The sequence below is a fragment of the Tachypleus tridentatus genome, chromosome 13 (genome assembly GCF_004210375.1).
Source record: "Tachypleus tridentatus isolate NWPU-2018 chromosome 13, ASM421037v1, whole genome shotgun sequence".
Classification (NCBI taxonomy): Eukaryota; Metazoa; Arthropoda; class Merostomata; order Xiphosura; family Limulidae; genus Tachypleus; species Tachypleus tridentatus.
In genome coordinates, this window is record NC_134837.1 from 108,011,636 (window position 1) to 108,032,857 (window position 21,222).

General features: G+C 33.7%; 1 protein-coding gene across 3 annotated transcripts in view; it reads left to right on the forward strand.

Annotated features, from left to right (window-relative positions):
• The first annotated feature begins 1,212 nt into the window (after positions 1–1,212).
• Positions 1,213–21,222, forward strand: part of LOC143240792 (dystroglycan 1-like) — a 53,390-nt gene continuing 33,380 nt past the window's right edge. Inside the window, exons 1-4 of one of the 3 annotated variants that reach the window (XM_076483854.1) lie at positions 1,213–1,729; positions 12,066–12,276; positions 13,380–13,566; positions 14,606–15,026. In XM_076483854.1, coding sequence (XP_076339969.1) covers positions 14,745–15,026 — 282 coding nt within the window. In that variant the 5' untranslated portion in view covers positions 1,213–1,729; positions 12,066–12,276; positions 13,380–13,566; positions 14,606–14,744. The remainder of the gene's footprint in view (positions 1,730–12,065; positions 12,277–13,379; positions 13,567–14,605; positions 15,027–21,222) is intronic. The other 2 variants (XM_076483853.1, XM_076483852.1) reach the window with 2 other exon arrangements.

Here is a 21,222-nt window from a genome sequence, read left to right on the forward strand (position 1 = left end):
TAAAAATAAATACAACATTATTATATCCTATAACGATACATGTTAATTAATCTTCTCTTTGATGTTAGAAGTCATATGTAAACTGGGAACAACTTTAAAATATAATCTCTAAGAACAAAGAAACAAGAAAATCCCAATCAAAGATATGTTTCTTGGATGAACTAGCAATACACGTGAGAAGTGTTTGTCAATCAGTTACAAAAGCAAGTATATTTGCGTGATTATAAATACAAATCCTTATGCAACTACATAATTTCTATGAAAATTGTGTAATGATGCACATCTGTTTTATATATGTTATTTATATTTTTTAAATAAACAACTGAGAGACGTGATCGCATTTTGTTCAATTGACATATAGCAACAATCGAGCTTCATATCTGTTCGTTATCTACATTTTCACAGTTGAAGATGTAGTGCCAGTGTGCTCATTTTCTGGTTAAGAGCTGGTTTTCTTAGCTTTAACAACGAGAGATTCTGACATTCTAAGATTAAATTCTTCCTGGGAGTGGAGGACGACATGGAAGAAACTGGAGGTAGGAATTAGAACAAATTATTTTAAGCAGTAATTGGTAATATTATTGGTGTCGTAGGTTTTAGCTTTACAGTTATTTTATTCGATTGCAGAGCCTTCTAGTGGTTAATTTAATAATCCGTGGTTGCACTTCCGGCTCGTGAACTAATATACTACTAGCGAGATAGCCAATGGATGTTGTTTGCCTTTAAAGTTGAAGACCTTTTAACTTCGACTTCATTTTAAAAACACATTTTAACTGGACTTGTATATCTAACTGTTTAGCTATTTATCTTAATCATATATAAAAATCAGCTCTTAACCAGAAGATGAGAAGAGAGAACTGCCACTACATCTTCAGTAATTAAAATGTAAAGGAAGAAGATAACATGAACTTAGATCGTTAAAACCGCGTAATATACTATGGAATACAATATTTTATATTTGTCGATATTAGAAAGAGTATATGTCTATTTTCTTCAGTAATTTTTATTATTTTCAAGAGCAAGGATCTTTGTATTTACATTTTTTGACATGATAAGCGCCAATCATACATAGATTGTACTTAAGGGGTCAATTATTTTTAACCGATTTGACCGACTAGCTATTATCCTTCCAGTCAATAGTTCATAATTTGGGACGGCTGTGGGTAGCTTTAATAGATTTGCTATAAATACAAAACTGCAAGACGGAGTATTTTTTGCCATTCATTGCCAGCAGTCACATTTCTTGTGTATATACATATATATATATATGGCAACGCTTTATTTTGATCCGTTTGCCTGACGATGATATGCTAACTCAGTGAAGCGTGGCAAATAATCTTATCTTCCCTTAAATCTGACTTTTTCATACAAGCAGAGTAAACATTATAACATATCAACGATATTTAACGTGTGTTGTAAAAACTAAACTAATCATCTGTTTGTAGCTAGCTTTGAAGTAGTACACATGGAAACAAAGATTTGAATGCTATAACAGCATAGGTAATACCCCAAAAAAATACAGTAGACTCGACCGTAAGATCACGTGACTACCGTGCCTTGGTTTCGACGTTCAAAGTCCCAGAGCTACGTTAATGCTGCGAGGCTGTAGAGGTAGACGGTGGTAATAGTGTTACTTGTGTTATACTTTTTTGTTCAATACAGGGTTAGGGCGCTCTGAAGACAACGAACTTTTGTTAGGAAGGAAGTTGGCCGTTTACTTACCTGTAAGGTATGTGTATGTTTTAATTTCTTCTGCAGTTATTTGCTTGACTTACTACAACAATAAAAATCGTAAGTTTAAAAAACTTAATCGTTTGATACGATTACTACTACTAGTGCAAGAGTTTAACTTACTACTGTTATCTTATTATGTACAGTGTACTATAGTACTAATGTTACTAAGCATAAACCTAAATTTAATTTCAAATTTGAATATTACACAGTCATTTAGTTCTAGTACAAGTGCAATCTGAGTTTGTATTGTACTAATTAGAATATGTAATTACAAAACCAAACAGTACTTTTACGTAAAACCTGTCACAATATATTGATACTAGCCTAGAAGTTGAGAATGTAACTTAAATAAACTACAATTCATTGTATAATGTTTTATTCCCTATTGGTGGTATTTTCCCTTTTATAATTTGGTAACTAGATGATGATACTAACCAGCTCGTGATTTTTACCGCTGTTTCTTAAATATGAATTTAGCCCCTCTGCATACAGTTTATATATGTTTAGGGAATTCATTTGCGACACATTCTCCAATCAGGTTATGCAAGATTGTTTTTCAGACTTTGTGCATAAATTAAAGTTCCTATACATTATATTAATTAGCGCACATATATCGGAAAGCTGAAACCATGGAACATTGCCATGTTGACCTAGTTAAACGTGGTCTGCTTTTACTTTTGATGTTGATGTGAACTGCGAGTAGCTAGCTATTGAGGGAATGGTACAAGAGGTAGAGCAGGCGCTTTGGCTCAAGAACCTTCAGTCTTGTTTTATCGAAAGATTTTAATATTAAAATTTATAAGGCCAGGTGGTTAGAGGGCGCTTGACTCATAAGATAAAAGTCACGGGTTCGAATTCTAGTTACACCAAATATGCTCGCCCTTTCAGCCGTGGGGGCGTTATAATATGACGGTCAATCCCACTATTCGGTGGTAAGAGTTAGCCCAAGATATGGCGGTGGGTATTAATGACTAGCTGCCTTTCCTCTAGTCTTAAACTGCTAAATAAGGGACGGCTAGCGCAAATAGCGCTATGTAAGTATGCGCGAAATTCAAACCAAATCATTAAAAGTAATGGCATTTATCGACAGTGTAGTCTTGGAAAGTTATTAGTTTGTGTTTATTACATAAAATCTACGGAAACTAGTTTAGTATTACTTGTTTATTACTGGAAACGGATTTTTTACTTTTTATCTCCCTTATTCAGTTCAGAAATGAAAGGAATGGGAGATGCCATCCATAACTTATCGATTGTCCTTTCACTCCCGATAAATTGGGATTTATGTGAAATGAAGTATAACCAAATACAGACCCGTGTGCAAAATGTAGGGAGGGTTCTGATTTGCGAGATCAAAACTCAACACATTGTGTGAAGTATAATCAGAATGCTTGTGAAATGCTTGTAAGCCCACCCCGAGAAAGGTTGAAAAATAGGTTATACGAGCTTAAATCTGGAGGCACCTTTGCATGAAACATATCTTAAACAGTTGCAAGGTTACCTAAAATCCACAAACATCCAGTAAAAAGTCAAATCTTCATTCTGTTGTTACGCTACATGGAGAGCTAAATTAGATTACTATAAAAATGTGGATATTTTATTAAAGTACTTGTATTACTAACTAACTGAAGTACCTGTCCCCTGGGTTGAAGTTAGAAAAATTCATGATTAATGAAAAGTTACCTTAGGGCAAAGAGTTTCTTCCCGTATATATAATTGTAAAAGACGCTCATAAAAATTGCAAAACACAAGATGTAAAACCGCAAATATGCATATATCTTCCATGGATCTAATAAACCTCCTTTGTAGATTTGATGAAGATTCATCTATAGAGGGTAAAGTAGTGGTAAAATCTCAAAATGCAAAACTGAAAATTTGTATATACTCCGCATGGACCTAAGGAACTTCCATAACACTGTTGGTAAACATCCATCCACAGTGTGAAGTTGTTACATGGATATAAAATAGATAGTACTCATTAAAATTTTATAGGGATTTAATGAACTCCGTACAACAATAACATATTATTCTTAGCTGTTTCAGTCATTGGCCAATCATATACGTACATATATGCACTACTGAAATAACGTGTTCCATTCTTTTGGGATGTTTTTCCATAAATAGCTTGCATACAATTTCAGTGTCGTAATGATCATGTATTAAAGTCTTTGTTTGGTTTGTGTTTACCACAGATAATTATTCAGCCTGTAACGAACATTTGTAAATACGTTTGATTTGTTTTAATATATTTCGAAAAGAATGGACTGTGTTGCTGTTTGTTTGTTGTTGAAATTTATCACCAACAAGCCATACACCTGGAAAGAATCCGATCGGCGAAACCTAACAGTAGCAATAGGCTTTCGGGATTCCAGTTATCAAGTGTCAACAGAAGTCACTGCATGCGACAGTTTCACAACAGAAAGCGCAAATTTTTTATTAGAAAATTGTAGACAGTGCAGAAAACATTAAATAGCGTAAATAGCTGCACCGTATCTTTATATGCATAGCTATGTCACATCACAGAAATGAAAGGGTTTGGCAGAAGCTTCTCGAACTACCTCAGTATATGTGCGTGATTACATGTATATGAACTCTGAGTACAAACGACCCAGTTGATGCACAAAAGTAAACACTTTAGGTCTGTAATTATATGATTATTTTAATATTCATCTTTTAATGTTTTCTCTTACTTAAATTGACTTGCTATACGAGAAGTAGACTTGAAATTTCTTAGGTTATTGTTATCAATCTGTTGACCTTAAACCGTAGTTTAATTGTAAAATGTGATTTTTTTTATAAAATTAATTTGACCTCAAGTATTGAACTGTTTTTTCTTTGCGTTTTTGTTATTTTTTCACTAATCAAGCTTTATTATTTTGTATACGTGTCACGTAAGCAGTTGTGACAACGGGTACGGATGACGTGATTTATCGAAATTAACACCAATCTGCGAGCTTGGTGCAGACTTAAGTGTATTGCTAGTAGTAATATCTTTGTTGGTTTCCGGTGATGAATAGATATAATTTCGTTCTAATCACGTGGACTGTCTACCATCTTATTTCAACCCTAGTACAGTTTTGTTCCTTTTGCAGACTTTAAGCGCCACCCTCGTGCTTCTCTCGAACTCGTTTCTGGAAAGTTTAATAAATTCGGAATTATAAACAGTTTTTCGAGTGTTGATCTCGATAATTAATTATTTTCAGAGTAAATACTTATCATGTGCAGCACAATCTAACCAAAATTAAAATGTAAGTATAAATTAAGCATTGCAATCTTATGTTTGAAATCAAAATAAGTAGTTAAGTCATATAAGTTAAGTAACTTGTGTGAAGTGTGGACTTAACGTTCTTTCGTATTGATTGTTTGTTCATGTAACCAAAAATGTGACATTCTAAGCATTCAGAGTAAATACTTATCATGTGCAGCACACTCTAACCAAAATTAAAATGTAAGTATAAATTAAGCATTGCAATCTTATGTTTGAAATCAAAATAAGTAGTTAAGTCATACAATTGTGCTGCGATGTCTTACCCCACAATAACTTTTGTGTAGTGTGGACTTTACGTTCTTTCGTATTGACTGTTTGTTCATGTAACCTATAATGTGTGACATTCTAAGCATGCTCTCTAACGTTATCAGACAACTATTTTTGTTTTCAAATATTGAGTAGTTATAATGGGAAAATAAATTTATAAATACGCACGCGAGGGTTCATTGCAATTAGGTACTTTAACTTCGAAATTATCTATATAATAATTACATGTTTAATATTAATATACAGGTGACATGTTAACGTCTTAAAAAAATAAATAAACGTCATTCTCTCAAGTGGTTTCGAAACTGTTCAGTGATCAATTGCAAACGAATTTTTAGATTATGGGATAGTTGCGTGTCCCTATTATTAAAAGATGATTCTTGCGGCAATTTAAGGCTGTTCAGGTTTTTTTCACTGGTTTTCTGGCGCGTGTCTCATACGTGTGCAGGAGTCATGCTCATTCCAAAAGATTTAAATAGAATACTACAATTTGTAGTATGTCAGTATGATGAATGAAATCATTTGTTTCATTCAAATTGCTGTCGAGAATTATCGAAACATTTTATAGGTTTATCGAGGACTAATGAGTAATGACTAAAGAAGACTTGATTCTAAAGCTTCACAGAAAGATAGCTTATCGGCTGCATTTAACATTTTCGAAAACTTCCGATGTTTATTGAATAATTTGATAGTTTAATAAATTCCAAAACTAGCACAAGGTTAAATATTTTACGTATGTCACTAGACTTTGAACTTTAAGTTTCCAGATGTTGCATACTTTATAGCCTCCAATTTATTTAACGGGGTTGGTAACGAATAAACACCAAGGACAGACGGTGTCGACTTCTGTGACCTGAATAATCATAATTGGGTTTAGTTATCTGTAATAACGGAAAACAAAATTGTTTCGGGCTATAGGCACGGTTTCAATTCTCACGACCTTGGGACTTTCTCAAGCAGTTGTTTACTCCATGGAGAGGTTTGCGGTTTTTGAGTTGCCAATTTTCAATTCAATTCTCGATGAATATATGAAACTATATTGTTAGAAAATGTTGGTGGAGATAAGAAAAAGACAGTGAGTGTCCATGTTGAAGATTAGAAGCATGCGAGTGGGGTGAGTAGCGCCACCTATAAGTTAATGAGGTCCACTTTAGGATGTTTAAGAAGTGAATGGTATGCAACATCCACTTAATATGTTAAGATAAAGACCGAAGAACGTTGAGATTGGGTTAATATAGGTGTGAGTCACGAAACATGGCCTATATAGCTTCAGCTTAACTACATTATTATGATTCGTGTTTAACAGTTTAAATCGGGGACTAATGTAACTTTTCACTCCACGTAGATGTCTTTAAGTTTATTTTATTATTATTAGTAATACACAAACTAAATATATAGTGAGTTTTACGGAAAATCAAGAATGATTCAGCCGCTCTTTATCATTATAAGAAATAATAGTTTGTTTTGGATTTCGCGCAAAGCTACTCGAGGGCTATCTGCGCTAGCCGTCCCTAATTTAGCAGTGTAAGACTAGAGGGAAAGTAGCTAGTCATCACCACCCACCGCCATCTCTTGGGCTACTCTTTTACCCACGAATAGTGGGATTGACCGTAAAATTATAACGCCCCCATGGCTGAAAGGGCGAGCATGTTTGTCGCGACCGGGATTCGAACCCGCGACCCTCAGATTACGAGTCGAACGCCTTAACACGCTTGGCCATGCCGGGCCGAAATAAATTAATAATTGAAACAAATCGTCTTCAGGTTTTTGTAGATTTAAGAGATGGAAAGGTAATTTCTGGTAAGGATTGTATAGAGAGTATTTTTTATTTTGTTCATTATTTGATTTATAATACAGCACGTGTGTTAATAGAGCTGTAGTTAAATATTTTATAATGAGAAATATCATGTGATGGTTCCATTTTATATGATTTGAGTACGAGTAACTCCAGTAGTAAGTTGTTAGCTTTGTTCACCTGAGTTGTTGGCCCACCCGCTGTGAATGGTTTGTGCAGGAAGATAAGTTTGGAGAACGAACCGTTGGGGGTGCTCTTCTTACAGTCATGCTCTGAAACGTAACACAAAAGAACAGGAAATGTGTAAGTCTATAAAACTAGTACAAAGAAACGTGAATTCTGTATGAGTGAAGTTTGGATTTTTTAGGATGGATAAATTTGTACTCGTTCTTTATATTTATATATATCATTAACAGCTGGTAGTTAGGTTAATATTTTGTATTCTTAGTTCTTAAAAGCGTGTTATTGATGTCACGCACAAGATGCAATTCTGCCCATTTTTGTTTTATAAAATAATAAAAGATTATTGAAGTTGTAGAAAGCGTAGTACTAGAGAATTGATGTTGTGTTCTAAGAACCAATAAGTGAAAGGGGATTTTTAGCGCAAAGTCCAGGAATCGGTCGACTAAATCCTAATGGCGTTAAGTTGAAAACTGATTATTTAATATCGTTATTAATTGCTATTACCAGGATTATTTAATGCTTGTAAATAAATTATATCATTATTTTGATAACTCCAGGGTGGCTCGTAAGTCCCTACCCATCCATATATCTTATGTATCTAGTGTATCGTCCCTCATTCTCGCTGCATAATATTATGCGACGCCATATTCTGTGAAACATTTTCCTCAACATAGCAGGGGTTATTGTTCCAAATGCCGCAGTAACAGCTGCCTTCAACTCATCATTAGTATTATAACGTTGTTTAGACACAATGTCCTTTATAACATATGGATGGGTAGGGACTTACGGGCCACCCTGTACAATATCCATGTTAAATCCCATCAAGTATTTATTTTTACCTGTTTTTCCAAGTCTGGCGCTAACGTTAAATTATTTGCATATACGTATGTAACAAGTTTATTTGCCATTAGGCAAATGGAAAGTTTTGCCCCATTAAATGTTTCTTGTAAATTTCAAGGTTTCATTTTCTGATTATAATGTTTGGTGTAAAAAATCTGGGTACACTTAAGAGTACCATCTTAGACATACGTATTAAACACATTGGATAGTACACCCATACCCTATTTATAAATGTACAGAGCCATCGTCTTTCGAATACCCCCCGGCCATTATTAGCCCTCTTTTTCCTGATAAGTCAAAATAAATTCTCGGTGCAGTAACAGATCTGAGGTCATGCAGAACAAATTATCATTACACTGATATTCGGTTTCCAGGAGAGAACCTCTGTCTCAATGGACGACTGTTATGTTTACTTGTTCACAGCTTTTAAAGGAAAATGTTGTGGTTACTCATTCACGATTAGTAACTCGCAACTAAAACAAGGCGAAACTAAAATTCAATGCTGTGGTATGAAGTACTCAATATAATAAACTTTATACCTCAACTGGAGAAACTGTGGAATTTCTTCAATGAAGAAAAAATGTATGCATTGATTTTATTTTACACTTCGCTGAGCTGTTTTTATGTAGCTCCATTGATTGCCGGTAGGTGGAGAATCCTCTATTGTGGCACGTGAAACAGCTGCTTCATTGCGTCTTTTTGTAAAATCTTTCTCATGTTTAACGAATACGCCAAGTCATGTTTTATATTTAGCTTTGATTGTATTAAAAAGAACTTACCTAAATATTTAATAAAATAATTGGTAGATTAAAGCCTTTTTTATGAGTGGGATAAAAAACGCACTTGTGTTCCAAGTTGTGTTTAATACGTAGTTGCTTTATCTATCAATTTTAAGAAACCAAAATTGGCTTTAAAACAAGTAATAAAAACTTCTGTTTCTATTAGACACGTTTGATCTGGACTAACCAGACTTCTTATGTCAAGTTTGTAAAGTATTATACCTTTATATATTTTTTGCCTTGCTTGATTAAAATTATGTACTATGTTTGCCAACCAAGACTGATGCTTCAATATTGGGGAGGGTAATTTGGGTGTGGCTATCTTAAATTGAACGTCTGGTCCTGGTCTGGAAGCAGTGAGATGGATGAAGTAATTTATTTCAACTTCGAAAGATATCGGAGATTTTTTTTCTTCTAAAAAGTGTTGTAGAAAGAACATTGTCCCAGCAAGAATTTCTGGGTGTTGTACCCAAACACCGAGAACGGATTATTCGTCTTGTTATAAGAGTGAGTGCAAGACAAAGAAGTGGTTTTGATGATGCATTTTTATGGCAAAATGGTAAGACAACATGTAAAACGGTATATGTATGTTCTTAGCTGACAATACTGTAAAGTCGTATTCGAAGAGACGTGTATATAACTCAAGTATGAAGTTCACTCTAAGAGTGTATATCGGGGCAACCCGTAAAATATCATGTCGGAAATTTGCGTAGCTTTATTTTATGTTCTTTTAAATGGGTATATTTAATGCCAGTCACGTTTGTCCAACTTGCACATAATTGACGTTCTCGCTATGATTCTCTCTACTACAACCATTTCACTTGTGTCACAGTTTAACTTAATCTGAACCCAAAATTGAGTACCGGTACTTGCTACCCAAGCGTTACCTACAATATTTTTGCAGCGTGATACGTAAATATCACTTTTTTTGCATAAATATAGCCTAAATCACACGCACACACAGGATATATAAGGTAACACCATCATTCGTTTTAGTAATTGGCATTCCGCCCAAAGTGAGTAGAACTATTCGTGTCTTGTCATTTGACGATTGTTCTTGACACAGCTGTAAATAAATACTTGTTACCACGCCTATACTGTGTTAGGCCTAACGGCTTTTGTTTATTCTTCACTGTGTTAGTTTCTTAACATAGATATGAGGATGGGCTTATTGATAAGTTTGCAATTTTTCATTTTACTTTTCTAGTATAATGTTATTTAATCTTTGAACTTAATTTTTTTAACCAATGATTTAATTGTCGCAAATCAACTTTTGTTGAATCAAGTAATTTTATGAATGTAAAAACCGAGTATATATGATTGTCATCAGCCGATTACGTAAATTTTTTTCGGAGTTAATCTTCCAACTCTTTACTCTAGTATGGCCCGTTGGAATGACGTAAGTTGTTTTTATGACAAAATTTTACGGTTATGAAATTGTTAATGACTTAAGTGTCTCATATAACTTATTTGGATTTTTCAGCAAATACGCATTTGTTTCCTACCATATTGTATTAATATCAGTTACTCATAATTATGTTAATGTTTATGTGAACTATCAGAGGTGATTGTACTTTTGGTTTTGTGTGTAATGTTATAACAAATATCAGTGTACATTATTATCGCTTTTTGAAGATGGTCATTCAAAGAATCCACGAGTGAAAGCAGATAAAAATGTATGATGTCAACCACAACTAAATGTGCCATATCTAGTACCAACGAGGCCTATCGTTAACAGCAAATCACATCAGATCGGCTAGGAATACAACAAACCAAGTGCTGTAAGCACTATATACATAGATAATAGTGTAAACCAATTAAGCAAGTTACTTGTAATTATCATAAATTTTAGTTAAAGATATTTGCATATCAGATTTTTATGCCAAGAACTAATAATACAGTAATATTTCAATTTCAACACCAATTATTTAGTTACTCATATTTATTATTTCTTAATTGGTGAACCAGGAAGCCTATTTTCTGGTGTCCTTTGTTTCTTCTACATTCATAACTATTAGAGAGAATTTAGGGCCACTTGAAATTAATTCTTAAAGTATATTCAAGTGTATTAAAATGTATATATGTATATATACGTACTTATTTTGCAGTCATATTGAAATTAGTTTGTTTTTTTAATACAGAATTCTGAGGTAATTTTATCATATTTGCTTTATTTTAGACTAATGTTTATCAAATATGTTTAGCATAAAAATTCAGTGATAAAGTTAAGATAGATATGAAATTTAAAAGCTGACAAATTTTGTTTGTCTACACCAATCCTCTTATCTTGTTATCGCAAACCAGACGTCATGTTGGATTGTTTTCTGACTTTTTGACAAAAATTGCTTTGTAACTTTACTGCTTTTGATAAGTTTATTCTTCCAAATTTATATATTTTTTCCTCTTTTACAGGCGTTATTTAGTTACTGTATCATTATTTTTCACATGGACTTGTACACCTGCACGCTTCATTGATTCATTTTTGAGTACAAATTAATAATTTCATAAACGTAGTAGAACTATCTCTGTATACCCTGCATTTTATAACCTTATTAATGCACGTTTTCATCAACTTCCATGAATGAGTACTCCGAGTTCCTGAACAATGTTTTTCTTCATTCGACAAACCGCTAACAACCATTTTCAGATTATCAGTACTCCAGATGTCGAACGATAAGAACTCGTTTTGAAGTGATGATTTTTGTATTAGCCAACGTAGAAACCTTGGTGCAAATATTCGAAAATTACGCCCCTTCATTTGACAAATAAGGTTAGACAGAAACGTTGAATCATTTATGAAGTAGTAGAATATAAGTATGCTGTAAACATTATACTATTCTTATTAAAAATAATACTGACAGTGTACTTTTTACTAGTACATTTTGACAAGAACAAAAAATTTTATCCATGTACATTACTGTCATTTTAACTATTAAGCTGAAACTATCCATTAACTACAATAACTTTGCTACTTCTTTTCATTTATGCTTAAGGCTAAGAAAAAGGCTTACATATCGCCAGGAAGTGCAGAACGATGTTGCTGTTATTTACATCATTGTTGAGTTTGGTTACGTATTTTTTCCGTCTCATTTTGCAGTATATGGCTAGACTATATATATGATCTTGAAATTCGTTTTGAGATAAACATGTTAGTTTGATAAATGCGGCATTATCTCACGTTGACTCTGGTGTGTGACTTTAGGTACTTGACACTAGGAAAGTACTCCAAGGTTGTTGGCAGGCGTTTCGTGAGTCAAGGGTGTATGTGTCGACAGATGAAACACGAGACCTTGAGAACGATATTGCCGTTATAACCTGTTTATTGAAAATGGAAGTAACATTTGGATCATACTGACGATTATTGGTTAGCAAGTTAGGAATAAAAATATTAAACACACTCACAAATCGTATGTGTATGTATTTCATTTTAATATTTTATTACACATTATAAACTGGAAGAGGGTTTAAAAATGACTATTTTTCCATTTTTGTGGATGAAACGAGCACTATTTGAGTGACGTAGTTGTAACGTTGAAAATATTATGTATATTTATTACTAACATCGTTAAAAGTTGAATTGCGTCTTTTACTCTGTTAATGTTTATATTTCATAAGCATAACATACCGTCGACTTTCGACTTCTGTAAAATATTTTTGAAAATATCAAAGCTGCATGCAATTTTAACGAAGAATAGTCTTTAAGGTTATATACAATTTGTAATTCAAACTCTTATCAATCCAGTGAAATCTTATTTCAGAATAAAGTTAAGAGGTCAGCGTGTCGAACTGAGGTATAAGAATGACGGTCAAATTTTATTTTTGAGTCCGGTATAAATTCCGAGGAGTTAGCGGCAGGTGGCGGCAAACTGCCTTACGTTTAGTCGGTTAATTCAAAAATTTTTAGGTACGACTAACGGAGGTAACCGTCGTATTACTGTAATATCTAACAGATATTAATGGTAAAGTTTTTGTGTTTATTTATTATAAGTCATGTGGTTCGTGATTATGATACATGCGCAGTGCGTGTTTACGTGTTTCACAATCACGACGTCAAGTTTAGTACGTACCATGTTTAAAAAGTTGAATACTTCTTCCGGGATAATATTGAAGGGCATCTTGCCCCTCCCAGAACAAGCGATCACGAACAGACTGACTAAAACAAGTCATGTGGCTGAATGCTTGGTTAATTTATAGTCACGTCACAGACCAATTATTTTTACACGCCAATTTTACAATGATTTCCATAAAATATAAAACAAGATAAATATGTAGGAAAAAACTGCTAAATACATTCATAGACGGACACTTCTATTGTTAACTTTATTACAAATTATAGCTTTAACAGGAAAGGAAAATATATTCTAAAACAGGTACGGCGTTTCATTCACCGGTTCTCAAGTATGTGTGTTTTAACGGGTTTTTCTTATCACGCTTGATGTTTAACCAACTGTAGTGTTGTTAGAAAAGCAAGTTTAAAAAATCTGAACGTAATATATATTTGTAACTTTTTTTTCAGTATTTGGCCGGCTTTTGGCGTTTGAACATTAGCTTACCCATTGTCTATCCATTGTTGTTTGGCGAGTTTTGTTTTTCTCGACCAGGAAAATGTTTACCACGTACCAATATTAGTCTTCACAGTTTAAATTCGATGTATTTCTCTTTTACGAGTGCTGCCTGGCTCTAACAGTTGATTTTCCACTGTGGTAAGGATAGTTTACCCAGAGTTGCTTTATAAATTTAGCATGTAAGGTCAAAAACACCGAACAAAGTATAGAACAAGTTATGGTAACCCTTGAAAAATATATAGCAGCTTTGAGCCTTTAAAATGTGTAAATTTCGTACACAGAAAAACATCCAAGTTAAGTTTGTTAATTTTAAAAGTAGATTTCATAAAGGAAACGTTGAAATGTATGAACCGTTGGATAATGAACTAAAATTTTCGGCAAATTTAAAAATAAACATGCGAAATTAAGGTTCTACAATCAAGACAAAATACTAGTTACATTTCGAGAGTGAAATCAAACCCCAGTAACTTTGTTCATATATTTAGCTTTCGCTTTAATAGATTTTTAAAATGAATGTGAAAATAGTAATCGTACTTTTACCTAAATTAAAGTTAACTGACAGTAAAGGTATGAGAATGTTTTACACTATAGCGAAGAATACACCTCTCGGAGCCTTCAGTGAAACATCTATTATTCTAGTATTAACAGTGGCATTAGTAATTTATATTCCTTTAGTTGCCGTGTGTTGTTATTCCATTCACGTGAACTTCTTGTTTATGCTGGTGATTAGGTTCGTAAATTGTCGACACGAAAGATCGCTAACAAATTATGTGGGTGTGTGGTGACCGGGAAACCAGACAGTTAAGTTCGGAACCTGAAGGGGTTGATAAAACAACCGGGAGGCCTTGGTTGCATTACATATAGACTGAATTATACTAGAAAGTCAGGTTGTAAATATTAATCAAATATTATGCTTATATAAGGCCAAACTGACAGAGGAAAACGTGTATTTGTTGCTTGGTAATTTATTCCTTGGTAAATAATCGTTCTTGCCGCAAATTTTAGTAGTGTAACACCAGTTGTAAACAGGGATGAATATATGACATTATTATATGGACATTGTGCGTGTATCATATACATGTAAATGTATTCAGGATTGTGTTTATTTCATGTAATATTTCAGTTTTACATGCCTACGTTAAGAAAAACTAATTTTCACTTCCTTTCTATTTTCCAGAAATGGTTGAGTTGTACGTTGCTTTTCGTACTTAGCAGTTTTACGAAGAGGCTGTGATGAAAAGTAGAAAACGAATGTTAGTGTTTCACAGCTGACATTTTGTTATTGTTTATTAACTTCGTCTCGTAGATTTTTGAACATGAATTTACCGTTGGCCCTCCTCAGCGCAGCCTTGCCAAGTAACTGTGCTTCCAAGAATGTGGAAATGTCAATACCAGTAATCCTAGTGCTTTCGTGTGCGATTATTTTCGAAGTGGAAGCCACCCATGTGGACGTTATTACTAATCCACAGGCTTTACAGAAGAGTAACTTTCACGTCAAGAGGTTTTGGGGAGTGCCAGACACCGTAGCGACTGCTGGTAAACTATTCAACTACACTATACCTGAAGATGCATTTACTGGACAGGTCGATCGGTTCGAGGTAAGAACTGTACATGTTTACTTCACAGGTATCAACTTCTTGTACCGGATATATTATTAACGTCATTAATATACCACTATAAACATGATTTTAACTTCAGTATAAAAAATTAAAACGTTTTTGTCCATTTCGAACTGAGCGTTTTCAAAATTTTTCATTTCCAGATTTGGAAAAGTTGTAGAATGGAAAAAGTGAATAAATAAACCACAAGTGAAAGAGTAGCTCGATCTCAATGTTGAATTAGGAAATTCGATCATCTTTCTTTATTGGGCGCTAAATACGTATCTGGAATTTCGTTTTAAATGACGTAGTAAAAGTCAGTCAAGTGTATCTTAATTGTTCAGGGTGTCTGTCAGGCTGATCAGATAGTCAGTCCATTGTGTAGCTTTGGGCTTTATTCCAACCAAGTTTCCAAGTATCAAAATTTCTTGCTTGAATCTCCATGTGCCAGTGTTTAGAAATATATAATTCACTTAAGATTTTTTAAACAATTGAAATACTTGATTTGAATAAATATATAATCTGTTTATAATATGATACTGACCTTAGAGATCTTTTGCGCTATTTTGTTCACTTAGTTATTATGGATAAAAATGCTTTCAAATATAACTACATAATGCCGCTCTCTGTATCATTACTTCATTTGTTACGTCACCTGTGTATAGTCGTAATTAAAATCTAGTTAAATTAGATTGTACAATTTTGACATTTTTTCGGAAGGTGAGTTGTTTATCATTCGAACACCTATCCATCACGCGATAATTTTGTTATTGATACTGGATGAAAGTATTAACACAATTTTGTTTAATCTCATTACATTTAATAATAGACTAGTGATTTCTGTACATGCTATGGCCTGGTGGTTAAGGTGCTGGATTCGCCATCTGGAGGCCGCGGATTCGAATCCCCATCACTGAACATGTTCGCCCTTTCACCTGTGGAGTTATAAAGTGATTGTCAATTCCACTATTCGTTGATAAAATAGTAGTCCAACATTTGGCGGTATGTGGTATTGACTAGCTGCCTTCCCTCTAGTCTTTCTGCTGAATTAGAAACAGCTCAGATAGCCCTCGTGTAAGCTTGCACGAAATTGAAAACAAACTGTACTCGCTTTGTTTACTGGTCTCGAGACCTTGAACGCTTGTTGGTACAACAGATGAGATTTTTCGGATAACGTAACAAATATTAAAGAAGTTTGAAATAATTATTACCGTTTATGATAAGTATGAAAAGTACCCTTCTACAGAATACAGATAGGTTGTATCGCAGTGTATTTGTACAGGGAAAATTAAAGATGGCATAGGATACATACACGGCTATGTAGAGGGCGCTATTTCTGTATATTTGAGCATTGAAAAAAATGTCCTTGAATTCGTCGTCTATTTCCAAACTATACCATAAATGGCATGTTCAACAAAATGCATGTGTTTAATAGTTATTTGGTATAACTACCGCAATGGATTCCAAACAAATGTTGTCACTTGCATGATTTGAAATTGTCAGGTTCAAAACTTGAGAAGATTGAGCTGAGTTTCAGTAGTGAAGTATTAAATGCCAGTAGGATTGAAATTATTGTGTTAAATGCGTTAAAATGTTTTCAAAACTAAATTATGACGTATTCAATGAAATACTTCTCCAGTAGAAAAAAAAAAGTATTGAAAATTGTGAAATTAAGGTGTGATACAAATATATAGTAACCGAAAATGAAACCAAACATTTTGAGGTAAATTTTTTTTTTTTTTATAAAGTTTCAATATCCTGAGAGATATTTCTGACCTTTATAATGACAAAGTAAAGATCATTTGTGACATAGCTGTCAATGAAATACTTCTCCAGTAGAAAAAAAAAAGTATTGAAAATTGTGAAATTAAGGTGTGATACAAATATATAGTAACCGAAAATGAAACCAAACATTTTGTATTTTTTTTTATAAAGTTTCAATATCCTGAGAGATATTTTGACCTTTATAATGACAAAGTAAAGATCATTTGTGACATAGCTGTCAATGAAATTGGATTTTGAGAACTGGTAATGTAAAGTCATTGTATTGAACATGACTTTTAAAGGTAAGTGTTTGTGATGGTGTGTACAAGTAAAACGACGAACCAGATGTTTCAAGTACAAACATCAAAAGTTTATACTCCAGAACTGATATGTTGATAATATTTTACCTTGTGGATGATATTTCATTAAGTATTTGGAATTATTAATTATATTATTTTCGTAACTTAAATACTTGATTTTTGGTTCGCACTTGTGTATACATTTTATTAACGTTACACTTTATGGTAGTATGGTAATTACTTTTGTGCTGGAATCCCAGGTACGTTTAATACGGTTCGAGCAATCGTTAAATAGCACCAGAAGTGCTGTTGTTCTACAACGAAGAGGGAGTTTGAACCCAACTGGAGCGGATGAATTCCCAATTTTTTTAGTTCATTTTATTTTTGGAACTTGGATATTACAGTTTACTTGAGCTACACATCTTTATAATTTTTGGTGCAGAACAACTGTTGTTACCGTGTAGGTTAGGCACCGATATATTGCATAATAAGGCGTGCCCCAGTTTTGACTTTTTTAGCTGAGTTCCCTTTGAGCTTTAAGTGGGGAATACTGCCTTGTATGTAACTGGAAAGAGTTTGTTTTGAATTCAATGATGATGGTTAATATAACAAGTCATTTCCTATCGTAAGTTCTCCCCCCCCCAAAAAAAAAAGTTTCTCCGTCTGTAACTTAGGTTTGACCTTTATGTATTTTAGCACCAAATTATACTCCAGGTATTATATCTTGGTTGAATTAAATTTAACTTTTTACTTTTTTACGCAGTTTGTTTAAACGCTCTTAGTTTTGTATTTTACAGATGATATACAAAGTTCTCTTTCCATTACGAACAACAACATATGGAATTGTTTTTTCTGCAAATTTTAGAATTTCAAATTATCATTGACCCTGCAGTTATAACGATTTAAATATCGGATTAACTCGATTTAAGTTTTTTATTGGGGTAGAATTTTTTTTGCGTGCGTGCGTTATTTAAAATCGAAGAAGATGGCGTAGACGTTTTTTTAAAGCAGATGAAAACATTATTCTTTTATAAACCGCCAACTTTTTCCTTTTCAAACATCGTGATATGTCTAGCTGTGTGTAATGAAAGATGAAACCATGGCTAGTCGTCATGTCGGTGAAACCGTGTAACGCACACGAACAAAACAGTGCTGTGCATGTGATGGAACACGTGGGATAAATTACTGTTATACGAACTCGTATTACTAACTTGGCATGTAGTCCAAGTTGGTTGCCCTCAGCTACACTAGTAGGAGTTCGCGAAACAGTGATGACGTAATGTTTTGCCTTTTTACGTGAAAAACCATAATGGGATGGCACTGCTTTCATCCGTAGTATTGGGATGAGAGGTTTTGCCCCATCATACAAGAGATAACATTGGTTTGTTTTGAGAAGAGCATATTTAATTGAAGATGAGATTGTCATAAAAATGGTTTCGTTAAAAACAGTTGTGATGGGCTATAATTATGGAGTCTTGTGAATATACCGTTTCCAAATATTATCTTCGTTTTAGGGATTATTTATGCAATTCAGTATAATTCAGTCAAATGTGTTCTAGAATTTCACTGAGATACACTTCTGTAATGTAACTGTGTATGACAAATAAGGTGCTTAGTTGGGTGTACCTTCATTGATAAGGCACTTTTTAAAGAAACGTTGCAGCTTGTTTGTGTGTTACGAAAAATCATTGACGGTCCCTGTAGCGAGCTGCCTTACCAACAATAAAATGAGCTGTTGAAACAATATAGGGTTACGTGATCAGAGCGTTGTAAACATTAACATAGTTAGACCATTAAGAAATTAAGATCATTTAAACCTAAAATGCCAGTTGGTTTATACTTAAAAATTATCTATATATTTAGTGGTTTTCTACCTTTACTTTCCAGTGTGCTGCTAATGACACTTGTATAACGTAGATATCGTTTTTACACGCACGTGGTAAAATGGAGATTCTAGAACGTAACAAGGGGTGGAGCACCGATGGCAACAGGATTTAAACCTAGAGAATACGCATATTTATTGGTCTACTCTTCAGGGGTCTAAAGTGTTTTACACATAAATTAAAATGCACCTTACAAATTTTTATTATAAGAATGTTGGCACCAGTGTTTTATGTTTTTCCCCAGGCAAGCCCATGGATACGCCAATGTGAAGTTTTGTATACAAAGTGTAATGTTTTATGTTTTTCCCCAGGCAAGCCCATGGATACGCCAATGTGAAGTTTTGTATACAAAGTGTAATGTTTTATGTTTTTCCCCAGGCAAGCCCATGGATACGCCAATGTGAAGTTTTGTATACAAAGTGTAAAGTCTATAGATGTACGTTTCTGTGGTGACGTATGGCAGACAAGGTGGGCAAACTGAAGCGTATAGTAGGTTTAGGTATATTGACGAGTTACTTTAGATTCTAAGGTAGCAGATAACCAGACAAGCAGGCAACTAAACAGAAAACGAATTTTCCGTGTAGTTCTAACAACGCAGTCATGTATATATTAAAACTGGTGTGAAAAAATGTGAAATCATACAAGATCTAAAGTCGTTAGTCAAGTAGCTGCGTGTGTGTGTGTGGAAAATTTAATAATAATTCTATCTTTTATACCTCATTATTCACATAAATATAAACTAATTTCTAAAATGTATTTTAAATGTAAATATAAATCTGTTCATTTGTGATGTGTACAACCTGACAGAGAAGTAGTTCTTTAACTATACGTGTTCTATTGAAAAATTCAATAACAAATTTACGTTATAAACCGCTTGGCATATTAAAAGTACTTTTTTCTTAATCGTCGTGGTGAATGTTGTACTTGATGTTCAAAGTTATAAAATAAACCTTAAAACTGACAGGTATTTCGGTTTGAATGTCTTTGTCCTCTTTGCTTGGAAACAGAGATAACCGGGGGTGCTCAGAAAATAGCTTTCTCTGCCCCGCCCTTGAATTGGGAATGTGATGGTGCGACTCGAGGGGAGAAAAAAAAACCAAAAAAACACACACTGAAAAGAGCCGATGACCGGCACCCGATTGCAGTTGTGAACAACGTACACTAGATCACAAAATCAACGACCGATATTGGACAATAGGGTCCATCAGGGTGGCTGGGATCTATAAATCCAGTGCCACATTTTTGATATGGGGAAACAGGAGAACCCCGAGAAATATAAAACAAAGCGTGTACAGTATTCTACTTACATACAACTTAAATCATAAACAGTTTAACAAAATCCTCTCTATGTAATTTTTCAATATTTGTCACAGAACGCCAAGTTTTGAAATGTCCTCTACACCTGTTTTTACAACAAGCAGTTGATTTTCATTCCAGTTCACTCAACATGAAGTTTTCATATTCATTTTTATCAATGTTAAAATAATAAAATATGTGTCGTTACTTTATTGTTATTTATTTTCTAGGTTTATTAACTTGAAATAGTTTAGTGTTTTGTTTTTGAAGTGAAATTTCGCCATTATTAAGAAAACGCTGTATAATTTATAGTAAAATTAATAACCGTGCTGCATATGGTCTGGGAGAAAATGTTGAAATATAGCTCTAAACTACCATTGTGTTTCAAGTAGAGCTGTTTGTGCTGTTGACTATTGGGTCTTATAGGTTCCAGTTAATTATTAAGGTAATTGACCAATATAAAACATCTTTCATAACATGACCGAGGGATTGGGTATTAAAGAAGTCCGCTCTTTAACTATTCCGTGTGCAGTATGTGTTTAGGATTGTTTCTGCTTACTTAAAGTCAGGATTGATAAGAAAGAAATTTTTCATTCGTCCAGAAATATAAGATTGAACAAATTCTTAGCTTTAAGAGGACTTATAACTGTGTTTGAAATTGTCCTTAACTGTCAATTACTGCTAGCAGTAATCAGTGTGTAACCCCTACATGTCCAACACTAGAAATGGAAAACGTGGAACGAAATACGTTTGAAATATTTTCTCGTATATTCCCGAATGGTTCGTTGGTACGTTACGGAGTCACAACGCCAACCCACAGTAGACAGAATACAGTTAGTCAGTTGTGTTGCTTTACACTAACGAAAAATTAATTTTAATTGAAAATATTAGAGACATTTAATTGATAATTCTTTATTATATGGGATATTTTATCTAACCTTACAGAGTTTGTCA